Source organism: Balaenoptera acutorostrata, chromosome 4 (assembly GCF_949987535.1).
Source record: "Balaenoptera acutorostrata chromosome 4, mBalAcu1.1, whole genome shotgun sequence".
NCBI classification, from domain to species: Eukaryota; Metazoa; Chordata; class Mammalia; order Artiodactyla; family Balaenopteridae; genus Balaenoptera; species Balaenoptera acutorostrata.
The window spans coordinates 82,550,899-82,577,677 of record NC_080067.1 but is presented as its reverse complement, the minus strand read 5'-3'; the positions used below and the strand labels follow the sequence as shown (position 1 = coordinate 82,577,677).

At 46.5% G+C, this 26,779-nt stretch overlaps 1 protein-coding gene across 1 annotated transcript in view; it reads left to right on the top strand.

The window, feature by feature from the left end:
• The first annotated feature begins 18,137 nt into the window (after window positions 1-18,137).
• Window positions 18,138-26,779, top strand: part of PDIA5 (protein disulfide isomerase family A member 5) — a 91,785-nt gene continuing 83,143 nt past the window's right edge. The window contains exon 1 of the mRNA XM_007175630.2: window positions 18,138-18,320. Within this exon, the coding sequence (XP_007175692.1) occupies window positions 18,273-18,320 (48 nt within the window). The 5' untranslated portion in view covers window positions 18,138-18,272. The remainder of the gene's footprint in view (window positions 18,321-26,779) is intronic.

Below are 26,779 nucleotides of genomic sequence, written 5' to 3'. Positions count from 1 at the left end.
CTAAAAGATTCTTACCAGTTTACATAAATGATTTTGAATGAGTCAAAACAGTGACCAAATAAATACTTAGCAAGGAATGAATAAGAACCACTTCCTGTATGCATCATGCATGCATGCTGGGTAAATGCATTCTAGGTTGTTTGCTGTGGGATAATCCTACCTCTCTCATAGGGTTGAAACAAGAGGAAGAAAGCGAAGGCCTTAAGGTTTGTCATGCCATTTTTATCTCCAGGCTTCTGGGCTGTAGTTTTTGTGACTGCACAGTAGAATCACTTGAAATAATTATCATAATGGATGTCCTGGGCCAGATTGCAGAGATTTTGGTTTAATTGACCTGGGGTGTGGTCCAGCTCTGAGATTGTAAAGTTCCCTAGGTGATTCTAATAGGAGAGTGAGCTTCCCCGCATAGACCCACAGACAGGCAAGGAGGCTGAGGAGGTCAACAGAGGCAATGACCCTGAGTGATGTCCCCAGACCTACTTCCTTCTCTGCTTCCTGTGCCCTAGGGAGACCTCAACCCACGCCACTGCTCCTCCCATCCTGAGGGCGGATGTGCCTGGCTGCATTCAGCTCCCACAAGCCCTGACTTTGGAGGCTCAGGAATTCCGGTGAGGAGGGAACTCAGAAGAACACAATGTTAGGGACAATTGTAGAGTCTCCAATCTGCCAGCCTGAAGGGCCTTAAATGGATGGGAATCTCAAATGTCTAACTTTAAGGGATTGGTAAACATGTCATAGTACATTCACAGCGTGGAGTATCACACAGCCATTAAAGAGTAGATTTGTGCTAAATGCAAAGATCTTCAAAATACTAAAGGAAAAAAGCCAGGTACAGAAGAGATGTACAATATGTTCTGATTTGGAGATAAAAAGAACCTATTGCATGCATATTCACTTGCATGAGCACAGAAGGTGTCTAAGATAGATAAGAAATGAACAGGAGTGGTGGTCTTAGGACGATGGGATTGGGGCATTGGGAGAGGGAGAATGAAGGGGAATTGAACTGTTCACCTTAGGCCCTTCTCTACTGCTTGGATTGTGTGCTTCAAGCATGTATCACTTTTAATTTTATTTTTTAAAAATATTACGAGGTTTTCAAATAGCAAAGTGGCAAGAAAGAGAGACAATAGTAAAGAATAATAATCTCATACATTCCTCATAGCAAAGTACACTTTTAAAAGTGCTACCACTAACCTTTCTGAGATGAGTTGGGTCAGTATTATTCCTATTTTATAGACAAGGAAACTAAAGCTCAAAGAAGTAAAGAAATAGCAAAAGCATCAGGGCCTGTTAAGAAGTGGACTGATGTCCAGGGCTCTGGGCTTCCAGCCTCTGACCCCCCGGCATCCTTTTTACATTTCCATACTTCAGAAATAAATCCCAGAGGAGCAAGATTCTGATGTCCCAGAAACCACTAATTTCCACTGGCCATGGCTTTTCCTGCTCCCACCCTAAACGTAGTGAAGCCCAGAGTAGGGATCTAAGTGTGCCTGAGGACCCATCTCCCAGAGGAGACGGGAAGTCAAGAAGAGCTGGGGAGCTCACCTTCCAGGAGGCCAATGGCAGAGATGAGGCTTAAGAGGTAAGCAGGGCTCTCCCCTGGAGGTTTTACTGTTACAGCTCCTCTACTTCCAAGGGTGTGGGCTGAACAGAGGAGAGAGGCACTCTGAAGGTGAACTGGCTGGAAGTGCGTGTGGGGAAAGGAGGAAATACAATCATTGAGAACTGAAAATGCAACATGAACCATGAAGCTTACTGGTAGTGCTTCAGGGAGCCACGACCCGGCTTCCAGCCCAACCCCATCCAAGCACCACCTGAGTCTGGGCCTGGATTCTCTTAGGCCAGGGGTAGAGCCCTTCAGAGCAGGGGAGAGAGACAGAGAGACAGAGAAAATAGGTCACAAATTCCATCAGAGTCCCATAAAACACCACACCTAAGAGAGAATCTTCTAAGGATCATCTGTGTACCTGGCTTCCACACTGTACCTTATTCACCTCTCCCCACTATATCTGGAGTGCTTGGGGAGGTGGGAGAGATGCATCTTCCTAACCTCTGTGTCCTCTGCAGCACCTTGCCAGCTGGTTGTATAAAACTCCTCTATAGGGACTTCCCTGGTGGCGCAGTGGTTAAGAATCCGCCTGCCAATGTAGGGGACACGGGTTCGAGCCCTGGTTCAGGAAGACCCCACATGCCGTGGAGCAACTAAGCCCGTGCGCCACAACTACTGAGCCTGTGCTCTAGAGCCCACGAGCCACAACTACTGAGCCTTCATGCCACAACTACGGAAGCCCGCGTGCTCTAGAGCCTGTGCTCTGCAACAAGAGAAGCCACCACAATGAGAAGCCCGCGCACCAAAACGAAGAGTAGCCCCTGCTCACCGCAAATAGAGAAAGCCCGCGTGCAGCAACGAAGACCCAACGCAGCCAAAAAAATAAATAAATAAAATATAAATAAATAAAAAAATAATAAAACTCCTCTAAAAATGTATATCAAAGTAAAATGGAATGGACACCAACAAAGATGGTGATGGCCAATATTTACTCCATTTTATTAATCAATTTATTAATTTTATACATTGTATAAATTAGATGTATTATATATAATAATGTTATATTGTATCAATTTTATAAATTTCTATAAATTATAGAAATTCTATAAATTATGAAAGAAGCTAACCATTACTGACTCCATTTTACAGATGAAGACTCTGAGCCCAACAGAGGTAAGGGAACTTGCCTGAAGCCACACCAAGCGTAAGGGGAGCCAGGCCCAGCCGGACAGGGTGACAGAGTCCTCCAGCTCTGCCACTGCCCATACCACTTTCCAAGAGCAGCGCAATTCTCAGAGAACATGTTGAATCATCGTTAAGCAGTAGGAGATTTCCTACTGCAGGATGGGGTAGTTAGAGTGATGGTTTCAGAGGTGGCTTTGATAGGGAAGGATGCAGGATCATTATGTGAAGAATGAACCTAAAGGGTGTGTTCATCTGATGAAAAATCAATCAAGCCACGCTTATGAGTTGTGCACTTTTTTGTATGTAGGTTATGCTTCAATAAAAATTAAATTAAAATGAATGAGCCAGCAAACAGTCCCTGGTGCTCCTGGTGCTGTCTTATAGAGAAGGATGACTGGTTAATTCTTCTCCCCCGTGGGGCGGGAGACGGCAGGTGTTGGCTTTTCTGGAACCTCTCCCTGCTTCTCAGCATCCTCCACACTGCCACCGAGCTGTCATCCTGAAATAAAGGTCCAGTCAGGTCCTCCTCTGCCTACGGTTCATCATTAGCTTCTTGTTTCCTCCAGAATAAACTCCAGATTCCTTGGCAAAACCGGCCATGTTCTGTGCCTAACCAGCTTTCCAATCTAATCTTTCATAGGAGACGAGGCATAAGACCCTGGGTTCTACCATCTCCTGGCTACGTGACTTGAGCAAGTCACTGAACCTTATCTGTAAAACAAGAGTGATGGTAGCGTACCGAGATCATGGTGAAGATAGCAGAGATCATGCACGTGGAATGCGTAAAACAGTGTCGGGCTCCCAATTACTACTCAGTAAATGTTTGCTATCACTTCTCATTTTTCACTTGACTACCCAGACACAGTAGGTTATTTCCCCACTATTCTCTGATTCCTTATTCCTCTCTCACCCCTACATTTTTTTTATTTATCCCAGTTCTCCTCTCCAAAGAATAGCTCAGCTGTCACTCCTCCAGTGGGGCTCCTTCTGGCGCCCTCCACCCTACTTCCAATGGGGGACTTCTCAATCCTCTCTCACACGCTCATGATGCTTTGTCTGTGCTTCCACTAGAGCACTAATTCTGTGGTACCTGCCATTAGTGCTTTCATAGGGGACCTTCTCCCTTGCTCTAGTGTAAACATATTCTTGCTCATCTCTAGGAACCTCCCAGCGACTGGCACTCTGCATGTTGGAGTGGACAGTGTCTGAGATGTTTGTCCAGCAGGTGAGCCAACATCCCAGCCCTTTCTCTGAGGCATGCCCACTGTCCCCAGCAGTTATTTTGGGCAGTGTGACTCCTTGTCCCCACTGTCCCCTCTAGCAGCTGTTGATAGGACCAGGGATGAGCAACTGACCCAAGCTGGGCTGATCAGAATGTTTGGTCCTAGGAGTGAAATGGAGAGGATATTTACTGTTGGTCTGCCCCAGTACTGCCCCAAATCTGTTAGGAGTTGAATTGTGTGTTCCCACCCCGCCCCTACTAAAAAGTAACGTTGAAGACCCAATCCCCAGTACCTGTGAATGTGACCTTATTTGAAAATAGAGTCTATGCAGATGACTAAGATGAGGTCATCGGTGTGGACCCTAATCTGAAACACCGGTGTCCTGGGACTTCGCTGGTGGTCCAGTGGTTAAGACTGCATGCTTCCAGTGCAGGGGGTGCGGGTTCAATCCCTGGTTGGGGAACTAAGATCCCACATGCCGTGTGGCCAATAAAATAAATAAATAAATAAAGGGAAATTAAAAAAAAAAAACCACTGGTGTCCTTATTAGAAGAGGAAATCAAGACACAGAGACAGATGCATACAAAGGAAAGATGTGAAGACACAGGAGAACCTGCATCTACAAGCCAAGGAATGCCTAAGGCTACCATAAGTGAGGAGGGAAGCCTGGAACAGATTCTCCCTTGCAGCCCACAGAAGAAGCCACCCTGCCCACATCTTGACTTCAGACTTCTACACTCCAGAGCCGAGACAATGAACTTCTGTTCTAAGTCACCCAGTCTGCAGGACTTCGTTAAGGCAGCCCTAGAAGACTAACATACACTCTTTTGGTTGAACTTCTCCTCCTGTCTCAAGCATCTGGTTCAAGAAGAGTGAATCTCCTCTCATCCTCCCTTGCAGTGGTTGTCGTCATTATCATCATCATCATCATCATCATCATTACTGCTGACACAGAGCCTTACTTTGCGGTAGGCACTATTCTAAGCACTCTAAATTTAATCTTAATAACAATCTATGAGATGGGTCCTATTGTTATTCTTATTTTACAGACAAAGAAACTGAGGCACAGAGAGGTTAAGTACCAAGAGTCACACAGCTAATATGTAACAGAGCCAGGATTTAAGCCCAGGCAGTCTTATTCCAGAGTCTATGCTTTCTCCTCTACCCTTATCTAGTGCCCCTCCCACCTAACCCACGGATGGAGACGTGCCCCAAGCTGGATCAGTTAGAGCCCACTCTAAGAATTTTTCTTAAATTAGAATTTGTGGAGAACAGCCAACCTTCTCAGGTGGCAAGACTAATCAGGTGTCGTTGGTGTCCTTTAACATGTGGAAGGAGTGGGTCTACCTTAAGCAAAGAACACTCACAGGCAGACATGGGAAATGGAGAGATAAATGACATTCAGTCCCTGTAACCTTCTGTCCAGAAGGCCTTGCCCCAGCCTGCCCTTTCCAAGGCTTGTTTATCAGAGCCCATAAATTACACTTTTGCCCAAGCTAGCTGTGTTGGGTGTCCATTATTTGTAAGCAGACAATTCCTGACTGGCACACTGGCAAACTGGAAACCGGGACTGAAAGATTCCATTTCCACTGGGGAGTGGTCTCTTGAGTGGTGGCGATAAAAAGAAACCTTGGCTCCTGTGAGGCAGGCATCTTCTGCAAGGGGCTGAGTACCAGGGAGAGCTGGGGGCTGCAGGGGAGGTAGAGGAGCAGATGCTGAGAAAGGCAGAGTGGGGATGGAGAGAGAGCACCATGGAGTCCTAAGAGTTTTTCAGGTCTGAGACTTGGCTGCATTCCTGCCTGTGGGTTCTATGAGATCTCCCTGTAGCCATGTCATCAGCTCCCATTTTCAGTTTTAACCAACACATGTTGGTTTCAGTAGGTTGTATGCAAAGAATCATAAATAATTCACATGCAGCTGGTACTTAATACTGTTGAATATAATAGAAGGTTTCTAAGTGAAATGATAGATAGGATAAGGACTGTTCCTTAGGAATATTGCTCTGGAGGCTGTATGTAGGAACAATTCCTTTTGGGGAGCATGGATGGGAAGCAGAGATAATAATAGAGAGGTGCCCGCAGAAGCCAGTCTGAGAGGTGAGTAGAGCCTGAGTGACTGGAGAGAGATGTGGGGAATACCAAGGGAAGGGATGTGGTGGACTCAGCGTCTGAGGGGATGGGGTAGTAAAGGAGAAGGACCTGTCAAAGAGGATGGGAGTTTAAGCCTGGTTTCCAGAAGGAAGGATGGTACCATTAATAGAAGGAGGGCAGTCAGGAGAGAAGATGAGTGTCTCTCAAACATTGACATTGAGCTGAGGTGCCAGTGACAGAAATAATAATTAGGTTCAGGAGAGGAGCCGGCTGTAGAAGCAGAGACTGGGGGTGGGTCACTCTCAGCTGAGGGCTGGAGCCGCCAGAGATGCCAAGGCAGCTGAAGGAGAGCACAGAGGAAGAAAAGGCAGCAGGCTCCTTACTCAGGAAGTGAGAGAATGAAAAACAGAGAAAGAGCAGTCAGGAGGTAGGGCAGAAACACAGCACGGGCAAAGTTGAGGAAACTGAGGAAGGAGATGGTTTCCAGAAAGGAGGATGAGATCACAGGAAACCTGTAAGGGAGCAGGGAGTGGATGATGAGGGGAGAAGGCGGACGGCAAGGCTTGCAGGAGAGGTGGGCTGGAAGTAATTTAGTGCCACTGCAGTCTGCAGCTGCGTTTGCCTTCCCAGGGAGTGGTGAGGCTGATTTTGCAGCTAGGAAGATGTTTGGACAGCCTGCTTGAGTGAGGAAGGTGAAAGTTCCAGGAAATAACCTGGGTAGGCTGGTGAGATCATGAGAAACCCAAATCTGAACTACCCTGCCTGATAAAGGGGGAAGGTGAGAGGCTGGGGCTGTGGATTGGGGTTGAGGGCGCAGATGTGAAGAAGTGGTTCCAGTCATGGCTCTTGGTTGTAAACAACAGAAACTGGCTAATTTATGTAGAAAAAGAAATTACTGGAAGGCTTTTTTTTTTTTTAATTATTATTTATTTATTTTTGGCTGTGTTGGGTCTTCGTTTCTGTGCTAGGGCTTTCTCCAGTTGCGACAAGCGGGGGCCACTCTTCATCGCGGTGCGTGGGCCTCTCACTATCGCGGCCTCTCCCGTTGCGGAGCACAGGCTCCAGACGCGCAGGCTCAGTAGCTGTGGCTCACGGGCCTAGTTGCTCCACGGCATGTGGGATCTTCCCACACCAGGGTTGATCCCGTGTCCCCTGCATTGGCAGGCAGATTCTCAACCACTGCGCCACCAGGGAAGCTCTGGAAGGCTTTTTGTTGGCTCACAGAATCTGGAAGTATAATAGCTATTTATGCTCCATAACAAATTATGCCCCCAAAAAACAATGCACATTTATTATCTCCTAGTTTCTATGGACCAGGCATTTGGGAGCAGCTCAGGTGGGGCTTCCGTTAGCTGAAGTTTGACTGGGGCTGGGGAGCTGCTTTCAAGATGGCTCAGTTGCTTGGATATTGGCAGGAAAACTCAGTGCTTCATTGGCTATTGGTAGGAAGCTTTATTCCCTTATATATGGGCTTTTCTATGAGACTGCCTGAATGCCCTTATGGCATTGGAGCTGGCCTCCCCCAGAGTGAGGGATCCAAGCAAGAGTGTAAGGAGGAAGCTGCGATGCCTTTCATGACCTAGTCTTGCAAGTCACACATTGTCACTTCTACCATATTCTATTCATGAGAAGAGAGTCACTAAGTCTAGCCCATCCTCAGGGGAAGGGGAATTAAGTCCCAGCTCTTGAAGAGCGGAGTATCCAAAAATTTGTGGACGTATTTTTAAATGAAAACCATTATAGGACAGTTGGAGGATTAGACTTGAAAAACAGGCTGGAAGCTGGATATCCAGGACCCCAGCCAAGGTCACACCAAGGAACAACTGGTTAGGGGTGGATACTGTGGAACCTGCTGCCCAAGCATGTGTCCTCCTCTTATAAATATTCCCTGCTTTTTTGTAGCACTTGCTCCAAAGACAAAGTCACTGGCTTAAGCAGCTGATTGGCTGATTTGGATCACAGAGCCCACACCCTGCCTGAAATACAGCCTTTGGGGCTTCTGTAATATGATACAGGACCTGACTCTCACCAAGACCTACATAGTTGCAGATCCCCCAAACACACACACCCCATAAGAGCAATGCCCATCACAGAAAGACTCCTGTCTGATTCTCTAATGGGGGTCCAATAATTCAATTCTGACACCAACTCTCAGAGTTAGCATAAACCCCATAGGTTAAGGGCTCAGTGCCGTAAGACTGCCCCCATTTCAGATGCCAGCCAAAAATGGAGTCCCCAGGAGACCCACACTTCTGCCTGGCTGACTAAAAATTTAGGGGTTCCCACAATCACCCTCAGGTTTGCTAATTCACTAGAATGCAGGAAAACACTGTACTTACATTTACTAGCTTATTATAAAGGATACCACTCTGGCACAGCCTAATGGGCAAGGTATTTATGGGGAGGGCACAGAGCTTCCATGTCCTCTCCAGGTATACCAACCTCCCAGCACATCAATGTGTTTGCCAATTTGGAAATCTTATTGTTCAAGAGTTTTTATATCTCAGTCTCCAGCTCGCTACCCTTCCCTGGAGCTAATCAGGTGCTTGGTCTTTCTACGGACAGGTCCTATTCGGAAGCTTCCTAAGGGCTCCACCCTGAGTCACTCACTAGCATAAACTCAGGTGTAGTCCAGAGAGGCTCTTTAGGAATGACAAAATGCACTCCTGTCACCACTCAGGAAATTGCAAGAGTTTCAGGAGCTCTGTGCCAGAAACCCAAGACAGGTGATGCAACAGATTGGGGGGTGGCGGGGTGGGACGGGGTGGGGGGTGGGCAGGGACTCAGAGGAGAAGCCTTAGCCAGAGAGGAGTTCCCTGGGATGGAGTGCTGCGGGCTTTTATTATTTATTCCATTTAGGTCATTTGCCATCTGTGGTGTTGCGTAGTAGTTGCGTGGTGATGTAACTCTCCTCTGTAATCAATAAATCCTTCAATCAAACTCTGCTATATCCTTGTGTTTGTGCTTGCCTTAGAGAATCAAAGACAAGGGGGCTGCATCATGTTCATGTCAGCACAGGGTGGAGAGAAACCAAAGTGCCAGTGAGATTCAAATGCTTCAGTGGAAACCAGATATTGGAGCTCTTATCCCTGACACTTCCCAGAATCCCATCCTGGATTGTTCCAGGGACTCTTCAGAGGTATTTGGCGGAGGAAGGTGTTGGGTTTCCCATCACATGTGGGACGAGGTTTTGAGTCATTTACGTGTGACTATCAACAGAAGGGTGAGCCCACAAGGTAGAGGATGAGAGGACATCCTGGCTTTTGACACTTGGCTTTAAATACAAACTTGAAGTCGTTAGTAATGTGAATACTATTGTTAAGGGAGAAAATGGTATCATCTAAGGTCCACTCTGGATTTAGTTTTAGCAAGCCAAATTTTTTTTTTTTAATGAGCTCGAGCCTGGGGCCCTGTAATTGAAGCCATTTAGAAAGCTAAATCCTGAGAAAAAAAGAAGGTGAAAAACATACAGAGGCATCAGGGATATGGCCCTCTAGGAGACCTGACTAGAACAAAGAAGTGAAAAGCACAACTTCAGGCTGCCATGGTCTCACCCCGGGGGTCCAGGCCAGGGGGACATGGCTAGGTAGGGTGCTGGAGGCTTAGGGGGAACACAGTCACATGGGGAAGATGACTGTTCTAAGTGAAGACCAAGGGGTTGGCTTCGGGGGCCTCAGGTTTAAACATCGTGCTAGCTGGAGCCAGGACAGGCAGGTAGAAAGGGGGGTGCGAGACAGGTGGAAGGGCTAAGGATCAATGCCGGAGAGGACAAGCAGGAAGTGCTCTTACTGAGTTGAGGACTGGGCTTTTTAACGTGATGTTTTCTTAATGAAATGTCAGAGGGAAGCCCTGCAAAGAGTCTATGATGAATGTTCAATCAATGCCCAATAATGAGTTATTATTATTCAATAACCAAGCACACTCTTTCCAGGCCTGCCGTAGAAACAAGGGGCTGACAGAGACACCCTTAAGCTATCTATTCTATACCCCTGTTTTTATTTTTATTTATTTATTTATTTTTAATAAATTTATTTTATTTATTTATTTTTGGCTGGGTTGGGTCTTCGTTGCTGTGCACGGGCTTTCACTAGTTGCGGCGAGCAGGGGCTACACTTGGTTGCGGTGCGCAGGCTTCTCATTGCAGTGGCTTCTCTTGTTGCGGGGCACGGGCTCTAGGCACGTGGGCTTCAGTAGCTGTGGCATGTGTACTCAGTAGTTGTGGCTCACGGGTTCTAGAGCGCAGGCTCAGTAGTTGTGGTGCACGGGCTTAGTTGCTCTGCGGCATGTGGGATCTTCCCAGACCACGGCTTGAACCCATGTCCCCTGCATTGGCAGGTGGACTCTTAACCACTGCACCACCAGGGAAGCCCTGTACCCCTGCTTTTAGAAGGACGTACTCTAACCCAGGTCTCTGAGGATTCTTTTTTGGTCTTAAAATGACTTGGCCTGTTCTGCTGTTTGTCCATATTAATGTTGAGAAGGTTTCCCTTCTGCCTTGTCAAGCCCTCTTGTTAAAATTTATTTTAAACATTTAAGGAGCTCCTACTATGTGCTGGGCACTGGCCTGACCACTGGGGGACACGAAGACAAGGTAAACCAGATTCAGTCTTTGTTCTTAAGAGTTCATATCTAGGAACCTAAAAAAATGGTACAAATGAACTTATTTACAGAACAGAAATAGAGTCACATGTAGAAAACAAACTTATGGTTACCAGAGGGGGAAGGGGGGGATAAACTGGGAGATTCGGATTGACATATACACACTACTATATATAAAATAGAGGGCTTCCCTGGTAGCGCAGTGGTGGAGAATCTGCCTGCCAATGCAGGGAACATGGGTTCGAGCCCTGGTCTGGGAAGATCCCACATGCCACGGAGCAACTGGGCCCGTGAGCCACAATTACTGAGCCTGCGCGTCTGGAGCCTGTGCTCCACAACAATAGAGGCCGCGATGGTGAGAGGCCCGCGCACCGCGATGAAGAGTGGTCCCCACTTGCCGCAACTAGAGAAAGCCCTCGCACAGAAACTAAGACTCAACACAGTCATAAATAAATAAATAAATAAATAAAAGAACGTGAATTTCTTTAAAAAAAAAAAAAAGATAACTAATAAGGACCTACTGTATAGCACAGGGAACTCTACTCAGTACTCTATATGGGAAAAGAATCTAAAGAAAGAGTGGATATATGTATATGTATAACTGATTCACTTTGTTGTACAGCAGAAACTAACACAACATTGTAAATCAACGATACTCCAGTAAAAATTAATTAAAAAATAAAAAGAGTTCACATCTAGTGTGTGTGTGTTGAGATGCAGGGGTTAGGGTGGTTGAGGAACTAGACACTAGAGGAAATTATATTATGAACAGGGCTATCAAAGAAGAGAGACATATTTATCCAGTACAAATGCTAGCTAGATATTTTTCATATATAATCTCATTTAATCCTCAATATAGCCCAATGGGGAAAGTACTATTATTATCCCCATTTTACAGAATGGGGATCTGAAGTCATGTGACTTCTCTAAGGCCACACAGCTAGTAAGTGGCAGAGACAGGACTCAAACCCATGCCTTTCTAAGGTCACAGCTCATATTCTTTTGTGTGTGTGTGTGTGTGTGTGTGTGTGTGTGTGTGTGTGTGGTAAAATATATACAACATAAAATTTACCATTTTAACCATCTTTTTTTTAAACTGAAGTCTTTTTTTTACTTTATTTTGAAATTTTCACATTTTCTTTTTTATAATTTAAAATTTTTAAAAATTGTGGTAAAATATACATAACAAAATTTACCATCTTAACTATTTTTAAACATACATTCTAGAGTGTTAAGTACATTTTCAACCAATTGATTGATTGTTGTGCAACCAATCTCTACAACTCTTTTCATCTTTTAAAACTGAAACTCTGTATCCATTAAATAACAACTCCCCATCCCCACCCTGCAGCCCGACTCCTGGCAACTATCACTCTGCTTTCTGTTTCCATGAATTTGACTACTCTAGGCAACTCATATAAGAGGTCTCATACAGTATTTGTCATCTTGGAGACTGGTTTATTTCACTTATCATAATGTTCTCAAGATTCATCTATATTGTAGCATGTGTCAGAATTTCCTTATTGTTTAAGGTTGAATGTATGTATATACTGCATTTTATTTATCCATTCATCTGTTGATGGACACTTGGGTGGCTTCCACCTTTGGCTATGTGCTGCTCTGAACATGAGTGTACAAATATCTCTTTGAGACCCTACTTTCAACTCTTTCAGGTATATACCCAGAAGTGGTATTGCTGGTTCATATGTAGTTTTATTTTTAATTTTTTGAGGAATCATCATACTGTTTTCCACAGCTGCTGAACCATTTTGCATTCCCACCAAGAGTGCGTAAGTGTTCAAGTTTCTCCACATCCTCTCCAACACTTGATTTTTTCTGGTTGGTTTATTTGTTTTTTTATAGTAGCCACCCTAACGGGTGTGAGGTAGTAGCTCATTGTGGTTTTGATTTGCATTTCCCTGATGATTAGTAATGTTGAACATCTTTTCTTATGCTTGTTGGCCATTTGCATATCTTCTTTGGAGAAATGTGTATCGAAGTTCTTTGCCCATTTTTAAATCAGGTTGGTTTTTGTTGTTGTTGAGTTGTAGGAGTTCTTTTTATATTCTGGATATTTACCCCTGTCAAAAAAATCCAGAAAGCTTTACTTGATATGAATATTTTATTGAGGGAGAAATAAACAGATCAGGAGCAGGGAGACTTTAGAAGCTTGCTTTCAGCAGTTATGGCTCAGTTTATAAAGCATGAATGAGGGATACGTTGTTTTCTGTTGTTGACTGGTTCCTAGAAACTCATGTTCCTTTTCATTGCATTAGCTTGTTTGTTTGTAACTAATTGGCTAGGAAGACATAAGATCACACTGACATGAAGAAAGCTTAAGCTTTGTTTTTGGGAAAATCAGGACAGTCTTAAGTTTTGGTTATGTGACTATGAGTGTTGTGTCTCTGAGTATACTCAAACGGTGGTCTCTGTTTTGGTTTTCTTCAGTGTCTCTTATTGGATATATGATTTGTAAATACTTTCTCCTATTGTGTGGGTTGCCTTTTCACTCTGTTAATTGTGTCCTTTGATGCGTAGAAGTTTTTAATTTTGATGTAGTCCAGTTTATCTATTTTTACTTTTGTTGCCTGTGCTTTTGGTTTCATATCCAAGAAATCATTGCCAAATCCAATGTCATGAAGCTTTCCCTCTATGTTTTCTTCTAAGAGTTTTATAGTTTGGGCTCTTACATTTAGGTCTGTGACCGATTTGAGTTAATTTTTGTATATGGTGTGAGGTAAGGGTCCAACTTCAATCTTTTGTGTGTGGATATCTGGTTTTCCCAGCATCATTTGTTGAGAAGACTATCCTCCATCTTAAAACATTTTAAGTCCACAGTTCAGTGGTACTAAGTACATTCATATGGTAGGGCAACTACCCCCACTATCCATCTCCAGAACTTTTTCGTCATCCTACTGAAATTCTACAACTATTAAACACAAACTCTTCATTTCCCTGTCCCCTCAAGCCCTGGAAACCACTGTTTTACTGTCTGTCTCTAAGAATTTGTCATGGTCCATGGTCTTAAGGACCACATTCCACACAGGAAAGTGTGGGAGCACAGAGAAGGGACACTTAGCCCTGGACTGCTGGGGGTGTTGGTGGGAAAATGATGAGTATCAGAAGAAGCTTTTGGAGGAGGGGGTGCCCAAGCTGGGTGGGTATCAGCCAAGTGGGAGTACGGGTGTAGCAGCATGCCAGCAGACTTGATGAGCAGAGGCAAAGGCTTGTGAGCAGCACGGGGTGTTCTGGTGAGACTAGCTGCTCGCCCAGGTGTAGGGATTACTAATGATTTCCCAGCTGTCTCTTCTTTAGAATTCCCCTCTCCTTCCACCTTCCCTACTCAGAGCCGACTTCTCTTTCTCTCCATCTCATTCCTCCTCTTTTTTAAAAAAACCTGTGAACTTCTTATTCAAATATAAGTTACGGACAGCATAACCCATGAATGTGTGTGATGAATTTTTACAGAGTTAACATACCCAGGTACCCTGTACTCAGGTGGAGGAGCAGAACCCCAGTACCACAAGAGACCCCTTCCTGTGAGTACCCACACCCTTCCCTCAAAGGTAACCATGATCCTGAGTTTTAACAAAACAGAGACCTTTTGCCCTTTTTGTAGCTTATATAAGTGGAATTATACAGAATATATTCTTTTGTGTTTGGACGTAACATTCCTTCCATTTTGTTCTGGCCAATTCTCCTCCATGCTTGAATGTCAGAAAACGGTCATTGTGCTAGTCCTCATCTCAGCTCAGATGATGGAGAGGAACTGGCTACACAAATATAAGGTGGCATCACAATTCACAATAAACCGCAGGATGAGAAGTTTCTCTGGCCGGGCCCCGTGGGGCTGCTGCTGTAGAATGGATGGTTCCCATTGAGGGCTGTAATGGAGGAGGGACAGCACTTGCCCTGTACTATTCTCCTAATATTTCAAAGAGAGTGAAGCTTAGAATTGTTAAACATTCCCAGAAGGGCCATAAATCTCATTTTAGCTAGTTTCAATTGCAGGATGAAACGGCTTGTTTTCTTGGCAATTTTTATTTTTCCCTCTCAGTCCCCTGCCCTCTGGTTCTCTGGCTCATAGACGCATGGCTTCCTTCCTTCCTCTCCTGGACTCTTTCCCTTTTGGCAGTTAATTTCTGCAGAGTTCAGCCCTCCTCTGGACCCAGGAGCTTTTAGCCAGTCTTGGACTCAGGAGATGGATATATACAAGAGTTACAAGGGATCCTGAAGATTAGCTGATTCACTCTACCCTTCATTTTATGAAATTTTAAAAAATCAAGATATGATTTACATACAGTAAAGTGTACAAATCTTAGCATACAGCTCAACTAATTCAGCTCAATTAATACATTAATTTTTATACATGTAGACTCATGTAACCATCATTTAATCAAGATATAGAACATTTCTAGCACCCAGAGGTTTGCTCATATTTTTTCCCGGTTGATCTCTCCTCCTCCCCGCCCCCACCATGGGAACCCCTATTTTCCTTCTATCACCATAGATTATGCTTACCTGTTCTTGAACTTCAGATAAATGGAATCATACAGTATGTGCTTTTTTGTGTCTGGCTACTTTTGTTCAACATCAGGGTTTTGAGATTCATCCATGTTCTTGTATATATCTGTAGTTTGTTCTTTTTTGTTGCAGAATAGGATATCATTTACTTATCTACTTTTTCAAGGACATTTGGATTGTTTTCAGTTTAGCCACTGTATTCGTTTGCCAGGGCTGTCATCACAAAGTACCATAGACGGAGTGGCTTAGACAACAGAAATTTACTTTCTCACAATTCTGGAGGCTAGAAGTCCAAGATAAAGGTATCAGCAGGGTTGATTCCTTCTGAGGACCTCTCTCCTTGACTTGCAGCTGGCCATCTTCTCTTTGTGTCTTCACACAGTCTTTCATTTTCTTTGTGTGTCCCAATGTCCTCTTTTTATAAGGACACCAGTCATATTGGATTAAGGCTCACCCCAATGGCTTCATTCAACTTAATTACTTCTTAAGGCCTTATCTCCAAATATAGTCACATTCTAAGGTACTGGGGGTTAGGACATCAGTATATGAACTTGTGGGGGAGTAGGCACAATTCAACCCTACTATAAATAAAGCTGCTATGAACATTTTGGTACATATTTTATACATATACTGTTGTCCAAAGTGGACAAACCAATTTACACTCCCATCATCAATGTATGGGAGTACAGGTGCTCTATATCCTCACCAGCTGCTTCATTTTACAGATGAGAAACAGAGACCAGGAATTCTCTGGCGGTCCAATGGTTGGGACTCCGCGCTTTCGCTGCCGAGGGTTGGGGTTCCATCCCTGGCCTGGCGCAGCGTCACAGAGAGGAGGAGCTGAAAGGCCCACTTTCCCATATGCAGATTATGAGCTTGAGGATGCGGAGCATGCAGAGGAAGCCCTGTCTCCCGCCTGATTCAGGAATTTCTGAAACTCTCCAACACATCACTTCATTCAATCAGTTATTTATCAAAAAAGAACTCTGAGAACCACCTGAGGCTCAGGTCCTATGCTAGGCTCTGCAGTTAGGTGGCTAACAAGAGAGACATGAACCTACGTTCCACTTGTAGCAAGAGACCATGAACACACCAACTAAATGAGTAGTGGCAGATTGTGGCAAGTGCCAGCAAGGAATCAGCAGAACCTGAGCTAGAGGATAAGGAGCTTGGGGGTGGAGATCCTTTAGATGGGTTGCTCCAAGGGCCTTTCCGAGGATGTACATGTAGGAGAGCCCTGAAGGGATTAGAAGGCGGCAGTCAGACCAAGGACCAGGGAAAGTGTTAAGGCAGAGAGAATAGGAAAAGTACTAGCCCTGAAGTAGGAACAGCTGACGGTGGGGGATGGGCAGGAAATGATGGTTTGTGTAACTGGAGCCAAGTGGACAACATAGGGGAGAGGCAGGAGATGAAATCTAGAGGCCAGGCCCAGACCATGCATGGCTCACAGGTCATGGGGAAGTGCTTGGATTTCATTTTATGGGCAATGGGAAACCATTGGAGGGTTTCAAGGAAATGGCTAACAAAATCCGACTGACATTAACAACTGCATTGTAGGGGGTACAAGGAGGAAGGAGCAGGCAAATGGAAGGAGCAGTCTTGCCCTTGCGTGGGTGAGACATGTCAGTGACTTACACTTGGGAGGTGGCAGAAGAGTTATATTTTGAAGGTAGAACTGACAGGATGTGGTGATGGGTTGGATGGCCTGTTGAGAAGTGAGGATGAATCAAGGATGACTTCTAGGTTTTGAGCTTGGAACCTCCAGACAGTGAGCAAAGATCTTTCAGCTATAACCTATCAATCCTAGACTGTGCACTTCCTTGTCCATCTCACTACTATATATTTTGAGCCTCAGGATGTAGTAGGTATTTAATAAAAATTCTTGAATGAATAACTGATTCCACACATGAATGTTTTAGCACAAGGAATGGATTCAATAAAGGTTTTTTTTCTTTTAAAATTTTTTTATTGAGATAAAATTCACATAACATAAAAGTAACCATTTTAAAGTGTACAATTCAGTGGCACTTAGTACATTCACAATGTTGTGCAATCATCGTTTCTGTCTTTTTCCAAAATATTTTCATCATTCCCAAGGAGATCTTGTACCCACTGAGCAGTCACTCCCCAATTTCTCCTCCCCCCAGCCCCAGGCAATCACTAATCTGCTTTCTGTCGCTATGAATTTGCCTATTTCTGGATGGTTCATATAAATGCAATCATACAATATTCATACTTTTGTGTCTGGCTCCGTTCTTAGCATAATATTTTTGAGTGTCATCCACATTGTTGCATATATCAGTAGTTCATTCCTTTTAATGACTGAATAATATCCCACTGTATGAATATATCACATTTTGTTTATCCATTTATCCCTCAATAGACACTTGGGTTGTTTCTACCTCTTGGCTATTGTGAATAATGCTGCTATGAACATTTGTGTACAACTATTTGTTTGAATACCTGTTTTCAAGTCTTTTAGGTACATGCCCAGGAATGGAATTGTTGGGTTATAAGGTAATCTCTGTTCAACTTTTTGAGGAAATGTCAAACTGTTTTCCAACAGCTCAATAAAGTTTTCTGAATGAAAAAAAGAAACAGTAGGAGGGAAGCAGGGACGACGGCTTTTCCTATCCTCCACAAGCAGCACTGGACTCTGCCATTTCCAGGCTGTGTGATCTGGGTCATATTAAGTTCTCTGGGCCGCCACCTCATCCTCAAAGTGGGGGAAATAAAACTTACCTGAGCTGAAGGAGATCTTGTTTCTAAAGTTCTAGGCACAGAGCAAACCCCCCAAATTAACTGCTTTCCCTTACTCTTTGACCCTGACCATGTCGCACTCCACTCATGCTTCCACCTGGCCTGAGGGCCAAGTTCACACCCGCGGACCCCTGCTCAGCCATGCTGCAAACTACAACTCCCAGCACGCACTTCTCCCCGGCAGGCTCTGCCAGCGCGGTGCGCATGCTTTGGCAGACGTGGCACCGGGAACTCGGAGGCGGGGAGCGGCTGGGAAGTGGCGGCGGTTGCTGCTCCCGGCGGAGCTGCGGTCGCGGGAGCCCGAGTGGGGACCAGAACCGGCCGTGGGCAGCTGCGGCGGGAATGGCGCGGGTCGTGCCGGCGTGGCGGCTGCTGCTGCTGGCGGTCTGGGTGAGGCTGTGGCGCTGGGGTCCGGGCCGGTACGGCACGTGCGCCCGGCGAGGGTCCGAGTTCCCTGCTCCCGGCCCTCCCGGGATGTGCGGGGAGATAGACGCCTCCGGGCGCCTGGGTGGGGGCGTGCGTGCCGAGCAGGCGGGCACCCGGTGGCTGCGGGGGAGGCAGCGGGGCGGTCGCCGTGCCCTCCCAGCGGAGTGCTCCGGAGCTCAAAGGTCGAAAGGAGCCCGGGGTGGGGGACCCCGGGGGCGCTGGGCGATCCCTCGCGGGGGTGGGGGGCTTGCGCCGCGGACACAACTTTGCAGGGGCGCAGGTCAGGGGGCGGCCGCGAGCTGGGGCCGGACGCCGGCGGCTTGCGGGGGTGCTGCACCCCAGACTCCGGGCCCTGCACCTGTGTGAGTACGGGGTAAGAAGGGGGTGCTTGCCACCAGCACTGCCGGAAACCTTGTTTTAGAGCCAGCCACCTAGTTCTTGGTTTCGGCTCTGAGCAGCCGCGAACCTCCAGTGACCACGTGGATCCCCGCCCGCCGGCCAGGCTTGGCGGGGCCGGGTGGGGTCACCGCGGGGGAGTTCAGCTCCTTCACCCAACTGAGGCTGGCTGGAACCTCAGCCACTTTCTGGCTTGTGATGTGGCCTATCATTTAATGTACCTGACTTAATCTTCTCATGCGTGAAATTGGGACGCTTTAAATACCACTCTAACAAGGTTGCCAGGAGGGTCGGATGAGAAATCAGAGGAGGTAGCTCTAAACTGCAAAACCGTACAGGAGTGGAGAAGGGGTGGGCCAGGGTGATGGGAGTGCAGGCTCTCCGGAGGAGTTTGCTGCTACCCTTGTGGGGTGGGGGGAGGAATGCCGCAGGGCATCCCTGAGAGGGGTTGGAATGGGTGTGTCCACAGCACCCAGGGCCCCGGGTTTGGCCTTGGTGTTGCTGTGGTTGTGTGATAGGATAATATGGCCTCCTTCCACACCTCTAGTATAACTTCTGGTCTGCCTTATTTTAGGACAATCTTGGCTCCTTTTTTTCCTGAAGTTCCTGAAGGGAACCTCCTGCTGCTGGCACTCTCTCCAACGCAGATTTTCCAGTTTTTTTCTTTTGGGTGTGGCAAGGATGCTGGACGGAACGTGAGGAGAAAAAATGGAGTGTGGCTTGAGTTCCTTTAAATACTTCCATCTCTCAATGCCCTGCCCTTCTGGGATCACCAGTGAGGAGTGGCCCTGTATTTTCTAGTTGTATGAAAATGGGTGGGAAAGGAAGGTCCTTGCCTCTCTAGATCTGACCATTCTCTTGGAGAGAAACGAGGCTGGAGTGGGGCAGTGTCACTTCCCCAAATCTAGGTGTGTTTGATCTGTTTGTATTCTGTTCCTGCTGCCGGTTGGTCTGGGCTGGTTTCTAGGCCAGGCAGGACTGCTGGACTGTGCAGAGGGGGGCATCTCCAGTGCCACCCCCTGTCAGGTCTTTGCACTTGGGCTGTTTTAGGAGGTCCTACTTTCCTCTCTTCTTCCCCTTTCCTCTCCCTCCTGTGAAAATAAAAGGCTTGAGACTCAGACAAGAAAGAAGTTTCATTCAGCAAACATTTATTTATCAACCCCATTGTTTGGCTGGCACTGGGTTGGATTTTGGGCAGGGAGCAAAACACACATTGTTCCTGCCCTCTGGTGTTGCCCTGCGTCGGGCAGGGGAGTCAGTCCTGTGAGCAGATAAAGACAGAACAGTGAGTGCTGATACTCGAAGTTCTGGGAGCACCCCTGAAGGGGAGCCATACATCAATTTAGAGGGAGGTCAGCCGTGACTTTCCTGAGGGGTGGGTTGAGCCGTCAGGAGGGGGTGTGGGAGTCCTCTAGGCAACTGAGGTCTGCTGATGCCCTCCACCTGGAGGTGTAGAGAGTGGGTGGGTTTGCTGAGAGTCCTAGAACCTGGGAGGCCTCAAAAAGGAATTGACATTTTCTCCTTTCCCCAAGCCCAAGATTGACTTAGAAGGTGTGAGGCTGAGGTGTAGGGTCAGTGATGAGTGGTGGGTGGACACCAGGGTGGGCCTCTGTAAATATAAACTCTACGTCCATCTGATAAGGGTTCCGAAGCTCCTGGAAGTGGATTGGGTTTCTTTGTCCACTCAGTGTTTACTGGGGGCAGATACGCGCAGAGCCCTGGGCTGTGACCCAAGAGATACAGAGAAGTGTAAAGGGGTCTACAGAGATTCATGGACAGGGGTGTACACCCACCACGTTTGTTACAATAGCAAAAATATGGAAGTGGCTTAAATGCTTAACAATAGCAGCATGTTTAAATGATTTCTGGCCCTATCCATACCATGGAAAGTAATGTTTATAAAGAATATTTGTATTTACTAGAATGCTGGGTTTATTATCAAAATATGTTATGATGCTTATGAAGAATGTCTAAGGACATGGAAAAGTATTTGAGTGTGATAATTAGGGGAAAAGCAGGATACAAAACCGAATCCCAGGGTGGCTGAAGATAGCTACAAAAGTGTTTGAGGGATTAGCAGTGCATCAAAATGTTTACAGTGATTGTTCTGGAAGGTGGAGTTGTGGGTGACTTTTGCTTACTTCTTTGCTTGTGCTTTTTTGGTACTTCCCAAGTTTTCTATATGAATGTGCATTAGCTTTTGATCAGAAAAGTTAGTAAAGGAACTTTTAAAAAAGTTTCTTTGGGTACTCCCAGCCTTCCACACTCTGGGGTGGAAAGAGTGGCAGTCAACACTTGGGACAGGTTAGTTCCAGCCCTTCCAGGCTGGCTGTCTCTGCCCTGGGCCTGCGGCTGGGGAGGCCAGGCTGTCCTGTCCCTACCCCTGCAGCCGACTGCCCCTTCCTGCTGTCCCACTCAGCTCCTTCCTTAGCTGACCCTTCCCCAGGGCCATCCATGCTGATTGTTGTATAGTCTCCATGCAGAGCTCGCTCAGAATGGAGCAACGTCAGAGCTGGAGAGGACTCAGCCTCACCCAGCTCAAGGGTTCCAACGTCAGGCTGAGGCCTGGAGCTGGGCTGTGATGAAGTTTCCACTGGTTCACAGACAAATTGGAAAAATAACAATGGTGAATGGCTTTTTTTTTTTTCACGATTCCAAATATTTCCGGTTTAAAAACTTCATTTCTCTGACACGGTGTCCATATTGAGGGAGTGCATGTGGCGGGGGTGTGGAGGAGTGGCTTATAGTGTCCTTTTGAAAAAAATGAAAGCAGTGATAGTATATTGTGATTTTTTTAAAAAGCCTTTAATTGATAAAATTTATTTTAAAATATATATGTAATACACACTATATATTTTTAAACATATTTTAAACATATACTTTAAATACATGTTTAAAAATATATCCTGCCAGTCTGTGAGCTTCAGAAGTCTGAGAACTACTGACCTAACTCAGCTCCCTGATTTTAAAAGAGAAAAGTGAGGCTTTGAGAGGGAAGGGACTCACCAACTTGAGGCCACCTAGTTTGTAAAGACAGAGTGGGGATGGGAGCCAGGCCCCTGAATTACACATCAGCGTTCTTCCCCTTCCATCTCTGTCATGCCAGCTCCCACCTGCTTCCCTCCTCCCAAGCCACTGCTCAGGCCTCTGCCCCAGAGGGTGGTGTGAAGCTCAGAACTTGATGGCACAGTGGGTAGGGGTGCAGGAAGCAGCAGACGTTTGCCCTGGTCTCTCCTGCAGAGCTTTTAATGTACACGTATTTAGGTTCTACACCTCTATATATTTAATAGGCTTTTGTGGGCTGGTCTGAGAGCCTAATTGCCATTGATAATGCTGCTTGGAACCTGGAGTGCACTTTTCCCACAGAAATAAACGCAGAGGAAGTTTTAAAACAGAACTGGCACACGAGTTGGAATGGCTGAGTGCCGTAGGAGTGGCAAACACAGTGCTGTGGATTCGGACCAGGGTCACACTCTGGGGCACCAAGGGACCAGAGAAGGGCCGCAGCTCATGCCTCACAAGGAAGGCAGACTCTGAGCTCTGTGACAGCGGGGATCCTCCCTGTCCCAGCACCTCGCCCAGACCTGGCATGCAGTCACCCCCAGACTGTGTTTGGTTGAAGGAATTAGTGTTGCAGGCAGAGAATCCAAGACAGAAACGTGGGCAATGAGGAGTGATGGGCCGGGCTGGATGGAAGGGAGGATTTGAGTGTGGGGTTGGGGAAACGAGACTGGAAAAGTGAATTGGAAAGAATCTTAAATGCCTGACAAAGCTTTTGGGACTTGATTCTTTAGGCAATGGAGAGACATGATGAAAGCGGCCCTTTTAATAACAAGAGCAGTTACGCCACAGTGGAGGGTTGGGTTGGAGCGGGAGAGACTGGATTAATTTTCCCAAAACAACACTTTCTTCCTCTTACTTTCTTCTCTGTTATCTACAAGATGTAGTCCAGTGTGATGTTACAGAAAGAACATGGGCCTTTAGCCAGCTAGACACTCAGGAGCTATGTGACCTTGGGCCCTGCCTATTTTCTTGTTGTCAGTGGTGGTAATGATATCCATCTTGCAAAGTTGAAAGGATCAGAAATAATACAGGAAGCACCCAGCACACTGTGTGGCACGTGGACGTGCCCCATAAATAGGAGCCACAGCAGTCACCTCAGATCGTTGGAGAAGGGGTGCCAGGAAGCCAGTGAAGGGCCAGAGCGGGTGTGAGCGGAGGCTGCGAGACATCATGGCTGGGGGGCCCGTGCAGCCAGGACTCTCCCCGTCACAGTTCCCTGGAGCTGAGCTCCTGATGGCTCCTTCCCCCTCTGCACTGGGATGCTGCAGAGCCTCTGATGGGGTGTGTGTGTGTGTGTGTGTGTGTGTGTGTGCGTGCGTGCGTGCGTGTGTGTGTGTGCACGCGCGTGCGTGTGTGCGCGCGTGCATGCGGACAGAGGAACTGAGGATTTAAGTGCTCTGTGTTTCCCCTTTCTTCTGAAAGTGGATCCTCTCTTGAGAATGGAGATACCAACCACACTGCCGCCCTGGAAGGTACGCCCCAGCTTTGTGGTTTTGTTCTATGGTGCTCTTGTGTCTCCCTTGGTGATTGTGGTAGGTTTTGGAGGCTAAGTGACAGTGGACCAGAGAGTGCGCATGGGGTGTAGGAGAGCCTAAGTTCTCCTGTGTTGCCGGACTTCCATGGTTTACTTGCCCCCTGCTTCCTCTTCCCCCACACCTGGTGTCCTAGGTCTCAGTGGGAGCGGGAAGGAGCCCTGTGCTCACTGGGCTGCTCTGTTCCTCCTGCCTGGCCCATCCTGCGGCCCTGACCCAGGCCTCTGGCTACCCATTCGACCCGGCAACGAGAATTAGAAGACACCTGGTACATTTGTAGAGGGCTTTAGAGTTTGCAAAGCATTTCCACATATTTCACACCTGTGTAGTTTTGAGTCCCACATGAGCTGGGTGAGGTAAGCTGGTTGAGTACTGTTACCCCGAAAGAGGAATGAGTAGGTGGACAGAGCAGGAAGAGAGAGACCATTGATGGTCATGGCCTGGAAGGGGAGGACACAGACAGATGAGTGGGTCGCCTGAATGTTTGAGCAGCCTCCTTGGCAGGTGCTATTTTCTGAAATCGCCGCACCAGCCATTTACCTGGGGAGTCCGTGAACCTTGCTCTTTAGCTCCCTGATGGCCTGAGTAGGGGCCATAGCCAGGCCCTCACTGACCATCCTTCCTGCCCTTCTCATCACCCTCCTGCACGGCTCTAGATACCTGTCCCCTCTGATCAGCTACGTCCAGCAGGGCCTCTTTCCACACACCAGTTTATGACCACTTCTAAATAATTAGCTTTGCAGTCATGCAGTTGGGGGGGGGGAGTCGGGGTTAAACACTCAGAAGGAGTATGGCGTTAGAATAGCCTTTTTGCGTCTCTTTATCCCGCGAGGTCATACTGAGCCCCCAGGTGGATGTGCACTCTGTTCCCAGATGGCCTGATGGTGAGCCTGTGCCCCGCTTCAGAGTTCCCCACTCCTCACAGCTGGCTGGGGCAGGGGTAGAGAATCCATCGCCCCAAAGAATCCTACCATTCCTCTAACCCCTTGGCTCGAGCAGATGTCTTTAATTCGTGAGCAGATCCTTTAATCCTTGCCGTGGAAGGTACTAATGGAGATCTAGGTCGAGGGCCTTACACTGGGGCTTAAAACATTAGGGTGATCTAGCTTCTGAGCCAAGATGTGGGCTTGGCTGGAAAGCTCTGTTATAGGGCCAAGTAGGGCAGGCTCCCGAGGAACAAGCAGGTTTGCTGTCATCAAGGGGTCTGACCTGCTGGGTCCTGGGCAGAGTGTTGGACATGCTCCTTGTTTCAAAGAAACATGGACCACCATCTGCATGTTATACATGTCACAGATGTTCATTTATTTCACAGATCTTTCTTTTTTGTTGGTTTTTTGTTCGTTTTTAATTAATTAATTAATTAATTTTTGGCTGGGTTGGGTCCTTGTTGCTGCATGCGGGCTTTCTCTAGTTGCAGTGAGTGGGAGCTACTCTTCCTTGTGGTGTGCGGGCTTCTCATTGCATTGGCTTCTCTTATCGCGGAGCACGGGTTCTAGGCGCACGGGCTTCAGTAGTTGTGGCACGTGGGCTCAGTAGTTGTGGTGCACGGGCTTAGTTGCTCCACTGCATGTGGGATCTTCCCGGACCAGGGCTCCAACCCGTGTCACCTGCATTGGCAGGCGGATTCTTAATCACTGTGCCACCAGGGAAGCCCCTTTTTTTTGTTTTTAACAGATACTTCTTGAGAGTATTTTATGAGCCAGACATACTCTGCCAAGGCATTGGGGACAAAATATAAATAAGATGAACACCATCCCTTCCTCCCATTGCCTAGTGAGAGAGCCACTAATTTATTATTTGATTCAGGTAGTAAGTGCTGGAAGGAGGAAGATAAGGTGGTAAGAGAATGTGTAACAGGGGTCCCTATCCTACTTCAGGGAGTCAGGAAAGGCCTCTCTGAAGACTTATAGACCCTTTCTTAGAATAATGTTTTTAAATGTATAAAACAGAATGCATAGGATTACAAAAGAAACCAGTGATATTGAAATATAGTTATTAAAATATAATAAATTGTGACAAAATAGTATGTATTTTTTTAATGCATCATATAAGAAGATCTAGTGGCAACTTTGAAAATTTCTGTAATTTTAAGTAGTGATAAGCATAGACAGTGTTTCAAGATATCTGCAGCAATCCTCTTGTGATGAGAAAATGTGATTTCTGTTGGTGGCAAAGTCACAAAGTCACAGACACTGTCAGTGCTACTGTAATTAGTTACCTACATTCATAATAAAGGGAAGGCTAAATTTCAGTGAAATTAGTGAAAATAAAGATGTGATATCTCCCCGTCCAAATTCATAGACCCTAGTGTAAGAAAAATTATCGCCAAACTTGGAAATAAAAGATGATCTAGTGACTTTCTAATGTCACACTGGAGCATTGTCTAGGAAGCCCACCTCAGCGGTATCCAGTACTTTAGGGAATGTCACTTTGTTTATTATTCCTTAGGACCCATACTCTGTAAAGTTAGAAAGGATGCAAATGATTGCTGTTTGGTAGAGAAGAGAGATCCTTCAGGATATTAACCGGCTTAGTATCTCTATTAGCAATCATATCATACCTTTTTTTCATCGACCACTTGTAAGTTTCTTATAACTACTTTTTTTTTTTTTTTTTTTGGCCGTGCTGCGTGGCTTGCAGGATCTTAGTTCCCCGACTAGGGATTGAACCCAGGCCCCCGGCAGTGGAAGCGTGGAGTCTTAACCACTGGACCGCCAGGGAATTCCCTATAACCTCTTTTTAAAATCTTTTTATTAACCTTTTTTTCTTATATCCTCTTTTGACCAAACTTTGTCATTTTAGTGGGTCCCTTATTAATGAGTTAATAACCCTTTGAAATATGCTCAGTCTCTGTTTGTATGAGAATTGGGTTTTTAACATTTGAGAAATATACTTGATGCCGGTTTAAGAGCCGCTGAATGAGCAGGATGTGAGGGTGTGGCGCTCAGAAAGGAGGTCTGGGCTGGGGATGTTAATTTAGGGGTGCTGCTCGGGTGGGGGACCCCAGGGGAGGGTGTGGGGCAGGAAGAGAAGATGGACTGAGTGAGCCCTGAGGAACTCCCGCATTTGCAGGATGGTGGAGGTGGATTTACAAAGAAGATAAGAAGGGTGGCTGGAGAGGTAGAAGGGAGACCAAGCGAGTTCTGCCTGGGTTCAAGAGGCTGACCAAAACGAGAAATGGAGGTGCCTGTTGGGTTATCCGTGTGGAGGTCATTGCTGAACCTCCACCAAGAGCCTCTTTGATGGTGGGGGGACAGCTCTGACAGTGCTGAGGAGTGGGTAGAAGGCGGGGAGGGAGATGGAACATTCTGGCTGTGAGGGAGAAGGGAGTGGTATGGGGTCCAGGGAGGGGGTTTTTAAAAGATGGAATAATGGCTTTCCAACCTGGCTGTGAATCCAACCGCCTTAGGTGGGTGTGCGTAAAAATGGATT